Raw genomic sequence first — 17,661 nt, 5'->3', positions numbered from 1 at the left:
ACGCGTACTTAATACCAAACAATTGCGCTTTAAAACTGCTGTTCACATCACTTCAGCCTGCACATTCAAGGGCCTTACACAACTGACAGCTGCTCTGCACACACTTGTCCAGGAAAGGAGGATATTCACAAGCACGTACTATTAAGACCAGCCAATTGTCCCTCATCTGAAAAGGTGAAGGTGGAAGAACACGTGCAGTTTCTTGCTCTGACTGCAGAGAATCAGTGCAGCAGATTCAAAGGCTCACCACGCCTCTGCAGGCCTGTATGGCTCTCACAATGGATTACTGCTTTGAAGCAAAACCACCAAGACCAGAAGTGCCCCAAGTTCAATTTAAAGAGCCACAATGGTGTGGCTGAACCTCCCTTTTCCCACCATACTCATTTGCCTAAAGCGTCTCCTGGCTGTCAAAGAGAAGGCTTCTACATACACCGCAGACTCACAACTGGTTCGACCTGAGCAGAGCCAATACTTGACAAACAGAAGCTGAGACAGGATGAAGTCCAGGCTTGTGGAAAAAGAAAAATCACCCACCTAAGAATAAATATTAATTCTTTCAGCACAATAAATAACCTAAACTACAATCACCACCAGCATACCCACACTCCACGGCGTTCTTTTGTCTTCCTCTCTACAACGGAGATACACACGCTGGCAGGTTGTTGAACACAATTTACCCACGCAGCAGTTCCAGAGCAGAATCAATACAACCCACCCTCCCCCCTACCCCAAAGAGAGAAAAAAACATGTCTATTAATACAACACTGCGTGTGCTGGGACCTGAGAAACGGTGTTTCTAATGAGACAAAACATCACACAGCTTCGTTTCACGAGAATGGCCTGTTAACAAGACCTGGGAGCTACTGCAGATTGAACAGTCAAACACTCTTTTAATAACCTTCCAGGCAGCCTTACCTCTCATCCTCACCGTCTACGAGAGGCGTCGTCAACGGCAGCACCTTCAGCGGGAAGAGCGAAGCAGAGGATGGCACGGTGCTGCTACCACCATCCGAAGCAGCTGATGTTCCAACACCACTGTCGCCACTGGCAGCTTGAGGTAAACCCACCAAGGAAGGCTCTGTAGGGCGTCTGCCATCTTCAATTTGGCTTACAATGGACTGAGCTAGTGATTGTGCGGGAAACTGGGTAGAGCTTAGTGGCATCTGCTGCGGCACGCTCTGTGCCACTGGCATACCTATGCTTGCTGGTATCAAGGGAGGCTGACTAGCACTTTGAGACAAACTCCCGTTCTGCGCGGACGAAGCTTGTGCTATGCTCTGTGGCTGTCCCAAACCTATCGAAGCAGAAGGTATGCCAGGAGGCACAGCTGAACCAGCTTGACTTGGTGCAGGAACAGTACTAGCAGAAGGTACGGGGCTAACCGCAGGCAGCTGCTGGCCAGTCATCCCTTGAACTACAGATTCCACTCCTTGTGCCTGCGGCTGTACAGGTAACAAGGTGTTTTGCTGAGCAATGACCATTTGCTGAGGGAGGCCTGAAGCGCTGGCCTGTAATCCCTGCTGCATTATTCCTGTCTGCACAGGCTGCACTACTTGTGAAGATGGAGGAGCAGCCGTCGACGGCATGACTGGAGGTGGAATTTGGTTTGCAGCAGATGGTGGCTGCACCACAGCAGCTACACTTCCTTGCTGCCCAACATTCAGCATTTGACCACTGGTACCTACACCCGGGATCGCTGCTGGAGCATGTGCAACAGGCTGAGCCGGGGCAGCAGCTGGATGTGCTTGTACTGAATGCTGTATGCTCTGTGCCTGAGCAACAGGAACTGGTTGCCCCGCTCCCACTCCTGTAGAACTAGGCTGCATGGCAGGAGCTGGAGTCTGAAGGATCTGCTGATGTTGAATGTAGTCTGGCATAGCCCCCGTAACAGAGTTTTGGTTCACCGGCTTAACGTGACCCGCGGCCATCTGCGTAGGAACTGTCTGCTGCTGCTGCTGTCCATACTGCAACTGCTGGGGCTGTACCACTGGCAAAGTCTGCACAGGCTGTGCTGGCTGAGAATATTGTAGCTGCTGCTGAGCCATACTTTGAATGGCAGGTTGCTGATGGCCCAGAGATGGGGATACACCTAGTATATTAACTGGGGCTGGCTGAACCCCAGTAACAGTGGTTAGACTGGCCTGTGCAGGAGGTTGGACCCCTGGCTTCTGCTGTGGATAGTTTATGTCTTGAGAATGCAGCTGGACTTGTGCAAGCTGTGATTGAGAAACACTCTGTGGTATACTAGATGCTGGAATTGCCGGAGGAGCAGCGCTGCTAAAATCCATCTGCTGTGGACCCACACCTTGAAACGCCTGCTGCTGCACCACAGTAGGTGCTCCCATTTCTCCACTTCCCACACTTTCTGTATAGTGACTCAGTGTGCTTACATTGCTGCTAACAGAACTCCCACTGGTGCTCTCCCTTTCAGAAGTCAATTCAAGCGGGTTTTGTTTTATCGTCTCTACTGCTTTGTTTACTGCTACTCCTTCTGAAGCTGCAACAGTGTTTTCTTTATCATAGAATTCAGTGCAAGTCCATCTACCTTTCTTGAAAGGTTCAGAACTAGAATCTAATTTTACAACCCTAAACCTTGATGTGCCAGAGGCAGGCTGCTGCTGGCTTGATCCCACCGCCACTCCTGCAGCTGGATTAGTAACATTGTTAACGACACTAGAGGAAGCACTCGTACCATTGCCAACACCACTCAAGATATTCACATTAACATTGCTGCTAGTTCCAGACAAAGCATTTACATTACCAGTACTGGTGATGTTGCTTAGATTCATAGTACCAAGCACATTGCTTGCCACACTAGAACTACCACCACTCATGTTACTTAAGGTACTAGTTCCGGCAGCAGGACTTATACCTAAATTGCCAGGAGTATTTGTAGTGCGGATATTAGACACAACAGATGCCGAGGAACCAGTGGATGATGCAGCAGAAACGGGTGCAGTTGATATTACATTGTCAGAGCTTCCAGTTGTTGATAGTTTTCTAAATGATGGGCTGGGGGGTGGTCCTCCAGAAACTGGGGCACTGCCCATCCCAGGATGTGATGGATGGTGGTGTCCGTGATGGTGGTGATGGAGGTGGTGGTGATGATGAACATGATGGGGGTGAACGCTTCCGTTGATCACAACACTCTGCTGTGGGTGATGAGGCAGAGGAGCGTGCTGCTGAGGAAGGTGAGGCTGGTTTGGAGAAACAGCCCCAGGAGTCTCTGCCTCTTGGAAGTTATTTAAAGTCTCTTCAGAGGAGCTCCTCTCAGGTTCTCCCAAGTCAGTGGCTCTGGATAAAGAAACATCCAAGATTTCTGAAGACGACAGGTCTTCAGTATGGGACTCATCCAGGTCATCGTAGCTTTCTGTATCCTCAGCTATGCTGTTATTAGAGCTCATACTGGCTGATATTTGAGCAGGGGTCACACTGGTTATTTGGAAGCCACTTTTCTTTTTCATTTGAGCTCCAGTCTGTACAAGAGGTTGTGGCTGGAGCTGAGACTGCGAGAGGAGGTTCAGGCTTTGTGGAGGAGGGGGTGTCGACTGTGGACCCGCTGATGAAGATGCTGCAGGAGATGCAGGCGGCGGCTGGACCAACAACGGCGGCTGATAATCCTCGGCGGAGAGGGCAGTGCTCCCAACGCCGGTACCTGGTGCAGTGGGAGCAGTAACGCAGCTGCTGCTGCTGCTACTGCTGCTGCCCCTTCTAGGAAACATTGCCGGGTGCGCCATCTTCCTAGCACTAATGTCTGCGGCTGAGTCAGGCTGGTGCATTGTATCGGGTGTATTTTAGGAGTGCGGTACCCCGGTATAGAGAGAGACAGACAGACACACACACACACACAGTTAGCTTAGAACTCACGGCAGGGTAGAGAAACACCACGCACAACCTCCCCCCCCCCCCCCCCCCCCCGTCCCCGGCTCCCGCAGCGCATGGGCTGAGGCACCTCGGCAGCGCCGCTAACCAACCCCCTCCCCTCCTCCTCCCCTCCCGAGACAGGGAGGGGGCGAGGACCGGTCCTCTGCCGCCTCTAGATTAGCGCCTCTGAATGTGACACTTTCAATCCTCCGCCATTCACTTTCTTTCTCCCACCCACCCCCTTTTGATTTCCTCCACCACCACCACCCCGCTCTCCAGCCGCCCCCCCCCCCCCCCCCGGCCCCCCCTCCTCCGCTCGCTCCTCTCCCGGGGGGTGGGCAGCGCACAGAGGTAATGCCCGCGGCAAGCGGCCAGCCCCAGGGACGAGCTCCTTCCTCCCCGCGTCTCGCCGGCAACCGGCGAAACCGCCCTCCCCACGGCGCCCGCTGCCGCCGGGCCGCCACCTCCTCGGCGGGGAGAGGGCAGCCGGCAGGCCCCAGGGCAGCCCGGCCAGGCGGACGGCGCCCCTCGCCATCGCAGCTGTAGTAGTAGTAGTAGGAGAGCGCAGATACGTACAGGACTGGCGCACAGCAGGGCGGCAGCGGCAGGCTGAGCCGGGCAGGGACATCCCCGTCAGTGGCAGCCATGGAGCTGAATCATTTTGGGTATTAAAGAGATGGAATAAGGAGGGAAGAAAAGCAGCAGCAGCCCAGCAAGAGAGTCCGTAAAAAAGAGGGAGGGAGGAAGGGGGAGCCAGCCAGGCAGCCTCTCTCTCTCTCTCCTCCCTCTGTGTCTGGCTGTCTCTGGAGAAGGCTCTGCTCCGCACGCTCTTCCTTCCCCCTCCGCCTCCTCCCCCCTTTATAACAGGCGGCACCCGCTCTTCTTCCGCAGCAGAACCGCGCCTGGGATCAGTCCACCTTCCGCGTGCGCGACCACCTCGTCCTTTCTTCCCTCCGGGTGTCTCCCGGCTTCCCCGCTGCCGCGGGTCTCTCCCCCTCCCGGCCCCGTCTCCTCACGGAGCGCTGGAGGAGGGCGCTGCGCGGGGCTGCAGGGGGAGGGGAAAGCTCGCCAAAGGGGAGGGCAGGCGAGAGACAACGTAAGATGGCGGCCGCCGCGCATGCGCGCCCCGCTGGCAGACATAAAGCCCGTCTGGCCGAGGCCGACGGAAATAGCCTCGGCTCGCGTGGCGGAAATTGCCGAGCGGCGCCGAACCCAGGGAGGGAGAAGGGTGGGGGGTGTCCCCGCGTGGCGGCGCTCCTGATTGGGGAGGGGGCGTCGGGCGGGGGCAAGGCTGTGGCTGCAGTGGGTAGCCACCCCTGTACCTGGCCGCCTCGTCCCCCCGGGCGCCCCTGTCTGCCACTTCTTCGGGCCCGCAGCATGACTGTGCCTCACATGACCCGCCGCCGCCCTCCCCCTCTCAACTCCGTTGCAGATCTATTCAACTTATTCATCACCTTCTTCTTCCTCCCCTCCCTCGGTCCAGAATGTTCTTGCCCATTCCTTCCCCTGCGAACAGGGAAAGCGGCGGCGCTTTGCTCGGGGGGCTGCCTTCCCCTTTGTGTCCCCGGTGCCTCCCCCCGCCCACCTCCTCGGCGGGGGTCGCCGCGGGTAGTTTACGCCCCGAAATGGCCGGTGTTCCCCCGGCTCCCAGGCACTCTGCCCGCTCAGCCCGTCGGCCGGGAGGGCCCTCGGGGCAGAGGAACGGTGTCACTGGGCGGTGACTGGAGGCCCCGGCTGCTGCCGCGGCAGCGCCAGCCGTTGGCAGGGCGAGGGTTGCGAGCCCGATGCCGACGCGCGCACTGAGGTGGCGAGACGGTATCGGGCACGCGGGGCTGTGGGGCGGCGGGGGACACCGCCAGTGCTGAGGAGGGGGACGATGCCCGCAGGCAGTGGGCTCAGGTGAAATCCTCCTCAGCCTTCACCGGCGATACGTGTGTGTGTGGAGAAGCTTCTGGTGAGAGCTCTGGAGGAAACGCACCGAAGCGCTGCTCCCGGACTGATGCTGTTCAAGGATATTTGTGAGCTGCTGAACGGAACTGAGGTGAAATCCAGCAGCCTTCTCCTCGCCGTTTCCGTGCCGGCAATCCCTCCGGGGAAGGAAGACCGCGTGGCTCACCCACGGCAGGGTTGCTGCGGCTCTCCCCCACTCCAAACTGAGCTTCTCCTCGTTGTGGAGCGGTGACCGTCTGATCTCTGAAGATGTTCGATGCACGTGAGATTTTTTTTCCCCTCCTGTCCTTGCAGCTGCTGAAGTGAGCAGAGCTGCCCAGCGAACTGGCAGGTGTCTCATGGCCGCACAAGCCCGACAGATTGGCACTGTTAGCCTTGCTCTATCAGCAGAATGCCCTCCAGGAGCACTTCAGCGTGCCTTAAATTTGGTATATGGAAAAGGGGAGAGGTTCACGCTCTCTCCCTTGTTTTTCCAGCACTCTGGTGGTAGGGTGTGTACCAGTGCCTGCAGAACTGCTGCTGTTCTTCTGCCTGCACATCCTTGTCTCCAAACACAGGTATCCATGAGCTGGTGGAGGTGTCTCAAATCGCTGCCTTGAAATTGGTCCAGTTTGCATGGAATAATAAAACGTTTGCAAGACTTGACCGCCTCAGGCTAATTCTGTAGCCTCTAACTATGAAGCCCCCTGGTTAGGACAGTCAACAGTGCATGGGGAGCTTGGTGTTTGCTGCAATGAGTATGTAAGCACATCGTAAGAGCTTTAACCTGACAAGAGTTGTGAGTTCAAGGATTAATATCATACAGCTGAGTCATTGGAGCATTCTTGTGGGAGATGTAAATGTTAGTTCCTTCAGGCAAAGAGGAGATTTGAGTCTCCCATGTCGGGTGTGTGGCATTTCACCACTGAGGTACTGAAAAAGCTCCGATTTGTGAAAAGGGTGAAGCTTCAAGGTCACACACACATAGTGGGAGCTTTTGCTGCTTGCTCCTGAATTTCACCTTTCCATCTTGTCTCTCCCTGGCAATGTAGCTTATCTAGCTCTAACTCAGTGTTGAGGACAGAGCTGGCTTTGAGAAAATCCCACCTTTTGCAGCCTAATTCCTTTTATGTCTGGAATGCAGACATTCAGCTCGGATCTCCTTACCTGAAACCCTTGCTTCTTCCATGGCTCTAGGACACTTCCTATAGTTTCATTCAGGGTTGGAAGGGACCACAAGGATCATCTAGTTCAAGCCCCCTGCCATGGGCAGGGACACCCCACACTACATCAGGCTGGCCACAGCCTCATCCAGCCTGCTCTTAAACACCCCCAGGGACGGGGCCTCGACCACCTCCCTGGACAACCCATTTCAGGGCTTCACCACTCTCATGGGCAAGAACCTCCTCCTCACATCTAGCCTGAATCTCCCCACCTCCAGCTTCATTCCATTCCCCCTAGTCCTATGACTACCTGAGATCCTGACAAGTCCTTCCCCAGCCTTCCTGTAGGCCCCCTTCAGATACTGGAAGGCCACAATGAGGTCACCTGGGAGCCTTCTCTTCTCCAGACTGAACAGCCCCAACTCCTTCAGTCTGTCCTCACAGGAGAGGTGCTCCAGCCCTCTGCTCATCCTTGTGGTCCTTCTCTGGACACGTTCCAGCACCTCCACATCCCTCTTGTAATAGGGGCTCCAGAACTGGACACAGTACTCCAGGTGGGGTCTCACCAGGGCTTACAGACACTACAAAACAATTGACTCACAATTAAACAAGATTCTGCTTTTTCTGAGAGCAGAGCAATATAGTTATTTTTCTAAACTGATAGTCAGATAGAATGGCTTAAAGTCCACACCAGCTGAATGTGAGCTCCCTACAGGAAGGAGCCTTTGCACAACTCTTACAGATTTCAGGAGAGCATCACAAAGGTGCCCACAGTCTGTCTGCATCTTGATATAACAGTGAGGCCTTATAGGTATCTTTAAGGAGACACTCACATGTGTAAATATTTTTGGGATGAGACAGGAACATTGAAAGTCAGTTTATAGAATCATAGTATCAGTCAGGGTTGGAAGGGACCACAAGGATCAGCTAGTTCCAGCCCCCCTTGCCATGGGCAGGGACACCCCACACTACATCAGGCTGGCCACAGCCTCAGCCAGCCTGGTCTTAAACACCTCTAGGGACAGAGCCCCAACCACCTCCCTAGACAACCCATTCTAGGGCTTCACCACTCTCATGGTGAAGAACTTCTTCCTCACATCCAGTCAATGGAATGGAATGGAATGGAATGGAATGGAATGGAATGGAATGGATGGAATGGAATGGAATGGAATGGAATGGAATGGAATGGAATGGAATAGAATAGAATAGAATAGAATAGAATAGAATAGAATAGAATAGAATAGAATAGAATAGAATAGAATAGAATAGAATAGAATAGAATAGAATAGAATAATAGGTGCTTGGTGCCATGGGTTAGTTGTTTAGGTGGGTTGGATTGGTTGATGGGTTGGACACGATGATCTTGAAGGTCTCTTCCAACCTGGTTTATTATTCTATCCTCCCCACCTCCAGCTTCATTCCATTCCCCCTAGTCCTATCACTACCTGAGATCCTGAGAAGCCCCTCCCCAGCCTTCTTGTAGGCCTGCTTCAGATACTGGAAGGCCACAATAAGGTCACCTCAGTGCCGCCTTTTCTCCAGCCTGAACAGCTCCAACTCTTTCAGTCTGTCAGCTTGCATTGCAAATTCCTGTTCTGTCTGCTTATCACTTTCCCAGAACAATTTCCTAGGGGAATTGAGTCTTTGGTGATTAGTTACAGCTCAGAGATGACTTTTTAAAATGTTTGAACGAAGTCCAACTACTTTTAAAGCACATAAGCTATGGATGCTGGTGAGTTTCTTTCTAACATCAAAAATTTGTGGACTCAAGTAGGATTGAGCTGTAAAGTTTGTATGCACCACAACAGACCTCAAAAGAGCCTGAAAAATGATTCTGCCCCTGTACACTGCACTGGTTAGGCCACACCTCGAGTCCTGTGTCCAGTTCTGGGCCCCTCAGTTTAGGAAGGAGGTTGACTTGCTGGAACGAGTCCAGAGAAGGGCAACGAAGTTAGTGAGGGGCTTGGACCACAAGCCCTATGAGGAGAGACTGAGGGAGCTGGGGCTGCTTAGCCTGGAGAGGAGGAGACTCAGGGGTGACCTTATTGCTCTCTACAACTACCTGAAGGGGGGTTGTAAACAGGCAGAGGTTGGTCTCTTCTCCCAGGCAGCCAGCACCAGAACAAGAGGACACAGTCTCAGGCTGCACCAGGGGAAGTTCAGGCTGGAGGTCAGGAGGAAGTTTTACACAGAGAGAGTGATTGCCCATTGGAATGGGCTGCCCGGGGAGGTGGTGGAGTCGCCGTCACTGGAGGTGTTCAGGAGGAGACTTGACAGGGTGCTTGGTTACATGGGTTAGTTGATTAGGTGGTGTTGGGTGATAGGTTGGACGTGATGATCTTGAAGGTCTCTTCCAACCTGGTTTATTCTATTCTATTCTAAATTATCTCTGGATAAATGTTTGCTTTTGCCCACACTAACTTATACTAACGTTGAATAGTTGGTAGTCTTCTGGGCTGTCAACTTTTTAGTACAGCACCATCACTGGAGGTGTTCAGGAGGAGACTTGATGGGGTGCTTGGTGCCATGGGTTAGTTGTTTAGGTGGGTTGGATTGGTTGATGGGTTGGACATGCTGATCTTGAAGGTCTCTTCCAGCCTGGTTTATTATTACTATTACTATTACCATTACCATTACTATTACCATTACCATTATTATTACTATTACCATTACTATTACTATTATTACAGTTCTTTAAGTCCATCTAATTGTCTTTTTATACAAGAGAAACTGAAGAAAAAATGACATTCAGTTAACACTGTTAATTTACCTGCATAATGTGGTCACTGTTCAGTTAGCAAACCAAATGATGGTCTAGACTAGACAAAGCATATCCAAAATGGCATGTTTGAAATCACTTTTTCATACTGATTATAAGTATAGAATCATAGAATAAATAAGGTTGGAAATGACCTCAGAGATCATCAAGTCCAACCTAGCACCCAACACCTCAGGACTAACTAAACCATGGCTGCAAGTGCCACGTCCAATCCTGTTTTGAAGACCACCAGGGATGGTGACTCCACCACCTCCCTGGGCAGCACATTCCAATGGTCAATCACTCTTCCTGTGAAGAACTTTCTCCTCACCTCCAGCCTAAACCTCCCCTGGCACAGCTTGAGACCGTGTCCTCTTGTTCTGCAGCTGGTTGCCTGGCAGAAGGCTTTGAACAGTTTCATAATGCATCTTTTTGTCTTTGCTTATCTGTTTTCATCAGGTATACGTTTAGGATGTTTTTCATTGTTTAATGTCTTAGTCTAAGCATGAAAATGGGATTCTCAAAAGATTTTAATCCATTTCCATGTCCATTTCATATCCATTAAAATGAAACATTTGACACTGCTAGTTACTTTTCTTAATTGTCTTATTGCTCAAAGTGGGAAAAGAATGCCTCATTTACAAAATAGCAAATATTTCAAAACTCAGCCACAGCACAATTGGCCACCTACACATCTGGACAGCGAGTGACATTACCCAATAGATGTTCCATAGAAGTTCATTGTATCAATCAACTAGCTGGAACCAGAGCTGCTTCCACCATCACTGAATGGTTCCTGCACCTTGTTCACCATGATCAGGAATAGTGTGGCCAGCAGGAGCAGGGAAGTCATTGTGCCCCTGGACTCAGCACTGGTTAGGCCACACTTTGAGTCCTGTGTCCAGTTCTGGGCCTCTCAGTTTAGGAAAGAAGTTGAGTTGCTGGAAGGTGTCCAGAGAAGGGCAACACAGCTGGGGAGGGGTTTGAAGCACAGCCCTGTGAGGAGAGGCTGAGGGAGCTGAGGTTGCTTAGCCTGGAGAAGAGGAGGCTCAGGGGAGACCTTCTTGCTCTCTACAACTACCTGAAGGGAGGTTGTGGCCTGGTGGGGGTTGGTCTCTTCTCCCAGGCAACCAGCAGCAGAACAAGAGGACACAGTCTCAGACTGCACCAGGGGAGGTTTAGGCTGGATGTTAGGAAGAAGTTCTTCACAGAAAGAATGATTGGCCATTGGAATAGGGTTCCCAGGAAGGTGGTTGAGTCACCATCCCTGAGGGTGTTTAGGAGGAGCCTGGATGGGGCACTTGGTGTCATGGTTTAGTTGATTAGATGGTGTTGGGTGATGGGTTGGACTCAATGATCTCAAACGTCTTTTCCAACCTGATCTATTCTATCCTATTCTATTCTATTCTATTCTATTCTATTCTATTCTATTCTATTCTATTCTATTCTATTCTATTCTATTCCATTCGATTCCATTCCATTCCATTCCATTCTATTCTATTCTATTCTATTCTATTCTATTCTATTCTATTCTATTCTATTCTATTCTATTCTATTCTATTCTATTCTCTATATTCTATATTCTATTCTATGTTCTATATTCTATTCTATTCTATTCTATTCTATTCTATTCTATTCTATCATTGCTCATGACTACAGGGCAGGCAGCCCTGCAATCCCATCGTTATCTTAGCGGAAGACTGAAGGCTGCTGAAGGATTGCCAGTATAGAGGAATCCCCTTGGATTGCACCTCCTACATGCATACTTCCAAAACAAGCAGGCACAGATGGGCTTGATGCAGCCCTTGCTACCAGGTAGGGACAGTGTCTGGAATCATTCTTATTTCAACCTTAACATCTTATTATCTGGGTGAGTGCAAGAGAACAAGATCTTCACAGTGTAAATATTTAGATCTCTGTCTCACATGTATGTAAGATTTCTTCAGACAGGAAACAACAATCCTTGTTGCTACCACAAATTCTCCAAGGATACCGGAAGAAGCAGGAGTTTAATATTTTCTTTCTTTGGCTCCTTTTCTGCTTGAAACAGTTTTATATATTCATCTTAGCACACAAAGTAGTTGATGTCTTTGTATGCAGCAATATACAAAGCAAACAAACAGGCAGCCTGTGGGCTTTTCTCACTCAAGACAGGTAGAATCACAGGGAATCAGTCTGATGTGTGTTTTAAATCCTGTGTGACTGCTTCATAAATAGTGTTTGTAAAACTTTAATGAAAAGATTTTTCTCTCATGATATAAAGCTGCCATTGTTTAGACAGAAGGCTTTTCTGTGCTCATTAATATTGCTGACTGAAATCTCCAAGTTGATTTGCAAAGGCGTATGCAGGTGGGGTTTTTTCCCCTTTTGTTGAGAAGTACTTATAAGAAAATTATAGAATAGAATAGAATTAGGATAGAATTGGAATGGAATGGAATGGAATGGAATAGAATTAGGATAGAATAGGAATGGAATGGAATGGAATGGAATGGAATGGAATGGAATGGAATAGAATAGAATAGAATAGAATAGAATAGAATAGAGACAGAATAGGAATAGAATAGAATAGAATAGAATAGAATAGAATAGAATAGAATAGAATAGAATAGAATAGAATAGAATAGAATAGAATAGAATAGAATAGAATAGAATAGAATAGAATTAACCAGGTTGGAAAAGACCTTTGAGATCAGCAAGTCCAACCTATCACCCAACACCATCCAATCAACTAAACCATACAACCAAGTGCCCCATCCAGTCTCTTCTTAAACACCTCCAGTGATGGTGACTCCACCACCTCCCCAGGCAGCCCATTCCAATGGGCAATCAGTCCCTCTGTGTAAAACTTCCTCCTAACCTCCAGCCTAAACCTCCCCTGGCACAGCCTGAGACTGTGTCCTCTTGTTCTGGTACTGGTTGCCTGGGAGAAGAGACCAACTTCTGCCTGTCTACAACCTCCCTTAAGGTAGTTGTAGAGAGCAATAAGGTCACCCCTGAGTCGCCTCTTCTCCAGGCTAAGCAACCCCAGCTCCCTCAGTCTCTCCTCATAGAGCTTGTGTTCCAAACCCCTCCCCAACTTCGTTGCCCTTCTCTGGACATGTTCCAGCAACTCAACCTCCTTCCTAAACTGAGGGGCCCAGAACTGGACACAGGACTCGAGGATGCTGCCTAACCAGTGCAGTGTAGAGGGGCAGAATGACCTCCCTGCTCCTGCTGGCCACACTGTTCCTGATGCAGGCCAGGATGTCATTGGCCCTCCTGGCTGCCACTTGATATGGCTTCCCCTAACTCAAATAAGGATGAGCCTGGATGAGGCTCTGGCCAGCCTGATCTAGTGTGGGGTGTCCCTGCCCATGGCAGGGGGGTTGGAACTAGATGATCCTTGTGCTCCCTTCCAACCCTGAATGATACTATGATACTATGAAATCACCTGTACTCTACTAAACAACATACAAACTTATCCACAGTAATAGTCAATGTAATTCTGCCACTTCTAGGAGGTCTTTGGTTTGTTTCCCTACTTTACAGCTGTTCAGGGCTCTTTATTTCTGCCTTTTGCTGCATGCAACACTTGCTTCTGCACACACATACACTGACAAGCCTTGAAAAGTCAAATGAAGTGCCCTTTTGACAAAATTCAGTGGGGAAAACAGGTTTGGGCTTTTCAAATCAAGCAAGAGAAACAAAAAAATTGCTTTTAGCAGTTTCAGTAGAACAAAAGATGTGCAAAGTCCTGACAGTTCAAACACATGGTCAGAGGCTTAACTCCAGTCATGTGAATGGTCCCTTTGACTATTAACTTTTGGTCACTCACTCATAAAAACTTAACATTTCAATGTGTAAATATTTGTAGGCTCAGAAGACAAAAAGATGAGGTATGTGCTGAGGTGTGGCCTTGTATGTAGCCTTAGGATAATGTTGACCTTTAGTTGGTAACAATGCTGAGTGCTTATCAAGAAGAAAGTTACTCCATATGCTGCCAGACCAGGGTTTTTTTGAAAGATGCTGACTTTTTATCTGATAGGAGCTGTGTATCTCAGCTTAAAAGCCAGCCCTGTGCTATTTCACTACTTTATGGTCAAGCCACATTTCTCCTTGCCCAAGTTTTGCCACTCATGAAGGCATGTTATAGTGAGAGACTGGAAAACTGCCTACTTTAGAGGTGATTGGGAACAGTCAGCATGGCTTTGCCAAGGGCAAATCCTGCCTGACCAACCTGGCTGCCTTCTGTGAGCAGGTGACAAAATTAATAGCTGAGGGGTGAGCAACTGATGTCGTTTACCTGGACCTGAGCAAAGCCTTCGACACTGTCCCACACCACATCCTGGTCTCCAAACTGGTGACACATGGGTGTGATGGGTGACCACTAGATGGATAAGGAACTGGCTTGATGGCTGCACCCAAAGAGTGGCTGTCAATGGCTCCATGTCCCAGTGGAGGCCAGGGACAAGCAGAGTCCCTCAGAGATCAGTCCTGGGACCAGGCTTGGTCAACATCTTTGTGGGTGCCATGGACAGTGGCATTGAGTGCACCCTCAGCAAGTTTGCTGATGACACCAAGCTGTGTGGTGCAGCAGACAGGCTGGAGGGAAGGGAGGCCATCCAGAGGGACCTGGACAGGCTGGAGAGGTGGGCACAAGCCAACCTCATGAAGTTCAATAAGAGCAAGTGCAGGGTCCTGCAGCTGGGTCAAGGCAATCCCAGGCACAAATCTAGGCTGGGCAGGGACTGGCTGGAAAGCAGCCCTGAGGAGAGAGACTTTGGGGTGCTGGGGGAGGAGAAGCTCAACATGAGCTCTCAGTGTGCACTTGCAGCCCACAAAGCCAATCAGATCCTGGGCTGCATCAGGAGAAGTGTGGCCAGCAGGTCGAGGGAGGTGATTCTCCCCCTCTGCTCAGCTCTGGGGAGACCCCACCTGGAGTACTGTGTCCAGTTCTGGAGCCCCTATTCCAAGAGGGATGTGGAGGTGCTGGAAGGTGTCCAGAGAAGGGCCACGAGGATGATCAGAGGGCTGGAGCACCTCTCCTATGAGGACAGCATGAAGGAGTTGGGGCTGTTCAGTCTGCAGAAGAGAAAGCTCCCATGTGACCTCATTGTGGCCTTCCAGTATCTGAAGGGAGCCTACAGGAAGGCTGGGGAGGGACTGCTCAGGCTCTCAGGTAGTGATAGGACTAAGGGGAATGGAATGAAGCTGGAGGTGGGGAGATTCAGGCTAGATGTGAGGAGGAGGTTCTTCCCCATGAGAGTGGTGAAGCCCTGGAATGGGTTGTCCAGGGAGGTGGTTGAGGCCCCATCCCTGGAGGTGTTTAAGCCCAGGCTGGATGAGGCTCTGGCCAGGCTGATGTAGTGTGGGGTGTCCCTGCCCATGGCAGGGGGGTTGGAACTAGATGATCCTTGTGGTCCCTTCCAACCCTGACTGATACTATGATACTATGATACTTTAAATAGACTATCAGACTAAAAAGTGTGTTTCTATTGATTGTAAAGTGCTTTGTTTCTGATCAGTCTTAATACTTTTCCTAGTAGTTTGGCATGGAAGTACTCCTGAGAGTTTAAAACCCACTGGGGTTAATTACCATATCTCACTGTCAAGTGAATTCTTAGATAATACAAGAGGAAAAACAGAAATAGTCTCAGAGCACCTGAGACTGTGCAGATAGAGTAGTCTGTCCTACTTGAATAGGAGGCAGTATGTCAGTGTGCCTGTCCCATGAGAGAAGACTGAGAGGGGATCTTATCAATGCTACGAAGAAGAGAAGGCTCCCAGGTGACCTAATTGTGGCCTTCCAGTATCTGCAGGGGGCCTACAGGAAGGCTGGGGAAGGACTTCTCAGGATCTCAGGGAGTGATAGGACTAGGGGGAATGGAATGAAGCTGGAGGTGGGGAGATTGAGGCTGGAGGTGAGGAGGAAGTTCTTCCCCATGAGAGTGGTGAAACCCTGGAATGGGTTGTCCAGGGAGGTGGTTGGGGTCCGTCCCTGGAGGTGTTTAAGAGCAGGCTGGATGAGGCTGTGGCCAGGCTGATCTAGTGTGGGGTGTCCCTGCCCATGGCAGGGGGGTTGGAAGTAGATGATCCTTGTGCTCCCTTCCAACCCTGACTGATGCTATGATACTATGATACTATGATACTATGATAAATATCTAAAGGGCAGGCATCAAGAGAATGAGGCCAAGCTCTTTCCAGTGGTGCCCAGCAACAGGACAAGGGACAGCAAGCACCTACTGAAGGACAGGACATTCCATCTGAACATAAAGAGAAACTTCTTTAAGTATGACAGAGCACAGGAACAGGCTGCTCAGAGAGGTTTTGGAGTATCCCTCTCTGGAGGTGTTCAAAACCCACCTGGACATGATCCTGTGCAACCTGCTCTAGGTGAACCCACACTGGCAGTGGGGGTTGGACTCAATGATCTCCAGAGGTCCCTTCCAACCCCTACCATTCTGTGATTCTGTGATAAGTGCTGGAACTGCTTCCCCCACCTAACACCCACTGCCCAGTGTTTCCCCAGTGACTCAGTCATCTCTTCTGAACCATCTGTGGGAAGCAAGAGACAAATCATGATCAAAACACATGCTAAATCGAGCTCAGAAACATCCAGAGCGCTCACTCTCTATTTGGCAGGTGTATTCTCAGCATCTAGCAAGGATGGTCAAAGGGGAATCCTTGGTGGAGAACTTCTAGCAGCTTCCTGTTGGAGAGGGTTGTAGGAGCTAGTACTTTCTGACTTTGTGTGTAGAGAAAGAGCTTAATAGGACACAAATGAAATTCACAGACCTGAAGATGAGAGGTGGTGTGGAAACCAGACAGGGCCAGGAAATAACATGCAGATTTAATACTTCCTGGGGGAAAAAAAAAAAGCACATTAGCTTAGTTCACACACTTAGTAAACAGAAAATTAGGTATGCTCTTGGAATATGAAATGGTTGCAAAGTAACATTCTTCATGGTTGGTGACATTTATAAAGATAATGTTGCTGTGTTAGGGGAAGTGTTTTGGAGAACTGGAAACGGCCCAGAGAAAGGCAACAAAAGTGATCATGGAAAAGCTGGAGTTCAAGTCATAATGTGTGTTTGTTCTGCAGGTGTCTGAAGTTTGGGGTATTAAATCACAGAAAAACCCCAAACCCTCTGATTATTTAACAGAAGGAGATGATATTTCAAACCCAGACACAGCTCACCCCACAGTGAGGAACTTGATGTTCTCATAGAGGACAAGACCCTTCAGCTGCAGCCTCTGCGTTAGAATAAACCAGGTTGGAAGAGACCTTCAAGATCATCGTGTCCAACCCATCAACCAATCCAACCCACCTAAACAACTAAACCATGGCAACAAGCACCCCATCAAGTCTCCTCCTGAACACCTCCAATGATGGTGACTCCACCACCTCCCCAGGCAGCCCATTCCAATGGGCAATCACTCTCTCTGTATAGAACTTCTTCCTAACATCCAACCTTAACCTCCCCTGGTGCAGCCTGAGACTGTGTCCTCTTGTTCTGGTGCTGGCTGCCTGGGAGAAGAGACCAACCTCTGCCTGTCTACAATCTCCCTTCAGGTAGTTGTAGACAGCAATAAGGTCACCCCTGAGTCTAAGCAACTCCAGCTCCCTCAGCCTCTCCTCACAGGGCTGTGTTCCAAACCCCTCACCAACTTCATTGCCCTTTCCTGGGCTCGTTCCAGCAAGTCAACCTCCTTCCTAAACTGAGGGGCCCAGAACTGGACAGAGGACTCAAGGTGTGGCCTAACCAGTGCAGCATACAGGGGCAGAATGACCTCCCTGCTCCTGCTGGCCACACTGTTCCTGATGCAGGCCAGAATGCCATCGGCCCTCTTGGCTGCCTGGGCACACTGCAGGCTCATGTTCATCCTACCATCGACCAGTACCCCCCAGGTCCCTTTCTACCTGGCCAATCTGGAGCATCTCATTTCTCTCCATTGACTGCTAGGGAG

The 17,661-nt window shown here is 50.2% G+C and overlaps 2 protein-coding genes across 6 annotated transcripts in view; both read right to left on the bottom strand.

Moving 5' to 3' along the window:
• Positions 1 to 4,904, bottom strand: part of TSC22D1 (TSC22 domain family member 1) — a 106,586-nt gene extending 101,682 nt beyond the window's left edge. For 3 of the 5 annotated variants that reach the window (XR_010990714.1, XM_068165326.1, XM_068165327.1), the window contains exons 1-2: positions 4,441 to 4,904; positions 916 to 3,770 (exon numbers count right to left, since the gene is read on the bottom strand). Coding sequence is in view for 4 of the 5 variants with exons in the window: in XM_068165326.1 (XP_068021427.1) it covers positions 916 to 3,737 (2,822 nt within the window). In the remaining variant the exon portion in view is untranslated. Of the gene's footprint in view, positions 1 to 915; positions 3,780 to 4,440 lie in introns of those variants that run through there. The other 2 variants (XM_068165324.1, XM_068165323.1) reach the window with 2 other exon arrangements.
• Positions 4,905 to 5,528: 624 nt separating this feature from the next.
• NUFIP1 (nuclear FMR1 interacting protein 1) overlaps positions 5,529 to 17,661 on the bottom strand; it is a 42,568-nt gene continuing 30,435 nt past the window's right edge. Inside the window, exons 8-10 of the mRNA XM_068165281.1 lie at positions 16,489 to 16,553; positions 5,981 to 6,194; positions 5,529 to 5,725 (exon numbers count right to left, since the gene is read on the bottom strand). Coding sequence (XP_068021382.1) covers positions 5,529 to 5,725; positions 5,981 to 6,194; positions 16,489 to 16,553 — 476 coding nt within the window. The remainder of the gene's footprint in view (positions 5,726 to 5,980; positions 6,195 to 16,488; positions 16,554 to 17,661) is intronic.

The sequence above is a fragment of the Melanerpes formicivorus genome, unplaced genomic scaffold (genome assembly GCF_026170545.1).
Source record: "Melanerpes formicivorus ecotype bairdi unplaced genomic scaffold, bMelFor1.0.p_v2 SCAF_87, whole genome shotgun sequence".
In the NCBI taxonomy this organism is placed as follows: domain Eukaryota; kingdom Metazoa; phylum Chordata; class Aves; order Piciformes; family Picidae; genus Melanerpes; species Melanerpes formicivorus.
Note: the sequence above shows the minus strand (reverse complement) of the source record. Positions and strands in the feature narration are given on the sequence as shown.